The 1605-nt window shown below is 43.1% G+C and overlaps 1 protein-coding gene across 1 annotated transcript; it reads left to right on the forward strand.

Annotated features, from left to right (window-relative positions):
- Nucleotides 1-31: 31 nt before the first annotated feature.
- On the forward strand, nt 32-1605 carry hoxa9b (homeobox A9b; the record flags this gene model as incomplete). The annotated part of the gene is given in 2 exon segments (XM_032519659.1): nt 32-888; nt 1336-1605. Coding segments are annotated over 2 exon segments (756 nt in total). The 5' UTR covers nt 32-371.

Genomic DNA, 1605 nt, shown 5'->3' on the forward strand with positions numbered 1-1605 from the left:
CACACACACACACACTTTCTTATATCACAACCCGATTACACCATCATAAGATCTCTTGACAAAAATCATAACGTTTATTGCTTATTAAACGAAATGTTTCCCAATAAAGGCGCGGAGACTTGCTATAAAAATATGGTGGGGAAAATGGTGGCCATTTAGTTGAGCAGCAGGCTGATTTATTATTTATTGTTCTGTCCCACGGTCACGTGTTTGGGGCGCCCTATCCAAAGGTTCAACTTACTGGACGCATTGAGCTCCTTGCTGGTGCAGGAAAGCATCACATTATCTGCCATGAATCTGTTTTTTCTAAACATTGCAAGACTGTAACGCGTTATATAGCCTACATTTTTTTTGCTTTTGCATTTTTTGCAATGTCGGCGTTGGGAACAAGTTATTATGTTGAGTCGTCTGTTCTTCCCGAGCAGGAAGATATGGCACCGAGGTACTCGTCAGCTGCAGGGGTGGAGCAGGCGATGCTCACCGAATATGGCGGACAGGAATCTTGCACTTTGCAGGCAAAATCTTCTATTTTTGGTGGATCTTGGAGTCCCATCTCGTCCCACCCTCCGAACACTGCCACTCCGACCTATATTCATCACCATTATACGAGCGGGGACAGCGATGGCATGTTTACGCGCTCCTGGGCGTTGGATCCGGTCTCTGCGTCCCTGTGTTTGACGGGCTTACCATCGACAGCCATGCATTATGAGATAAAACCCGAGCCTCTGATTGGGAGTGCTGAATGTACAACTTTGGAAACGCACACACCTCTTTTGTCTGACATTGAAAATGGAGCATCCCTTGCGGATATTTCCTGCGAAACCACATCCACGTCTAAAGCCACTGAAGAGAGTCCGTCATCAGAGGACAAGAGGAAGATAGATGCAAGTAAGCAATGCAGTGTTTTCATTTTCTTCTGGTCACTTTATGGACACATTTAGATTAATGAAAATAATATTAATGGTTTGAGATTTGGATGCCACAGGCTTGATTTAGTAAAATGGGCATACCATTTGAATAGCAAATAGTGTTTATGCTCTAAGAGATACCATAGTCGTATGGCTCAGTGGCATGATCTTCTGTGAAATGAGATATGCATTCTTCAAAGTGATTGACACTTGACACTGCATTATTACAACATCTCACAAGGTATTTACTATTCAATCCTCAAATTTCCAAGTGCAAAATGAAAATTCATCACCAATAATTCCTTATATAAATATACAATCTTGCCAGGAGTAGCATGTCCTTTCTAAACTGTAAAGTCAATAGAGCAGTCCTGTTTTTGAGTCCATTAACTTTCCTGTGTCATGGTTTTGACCCCCCTGCTTCCAGATAACCCATCATCCAACTGGCTTCACGCAAAGCCCACCCGAAAAAAACGTTGTCCATATACAAAGCATCAAATCCTCGAACTGGAAAAGGAGTTTCTGTTTAACATGTACCTTCCCCGGGATCGTAGATACGAAGTAGCAAGAGTCCTGAGTTTGACCGAGAGACAGGTGAAAATCTGGTTTCAGAACCGCAGGATGAAGATGAAGAAAGAAAACAAAGACCGGCGGAGAGACAGTTAACTTCTTTTGGACTGATGGTGAATTGGGGGGG

This window comes from Etheostoma spectabile, chromosome 6, assembly GCF_008692095.1.
Source record: "Etheostoma spectabile isolate EspeVRDwgs_2016 chromosome 6, UIUC_Espe_1.0, whole genome shotgun sequence".
Classification (NCBI taxonomy): domain Eukaryota; kingdom Metazoa; phylum Chordata; class Actinopteri; order Perciformes; family Percidae; genus Etheostoma; species Etheostoma spectabile.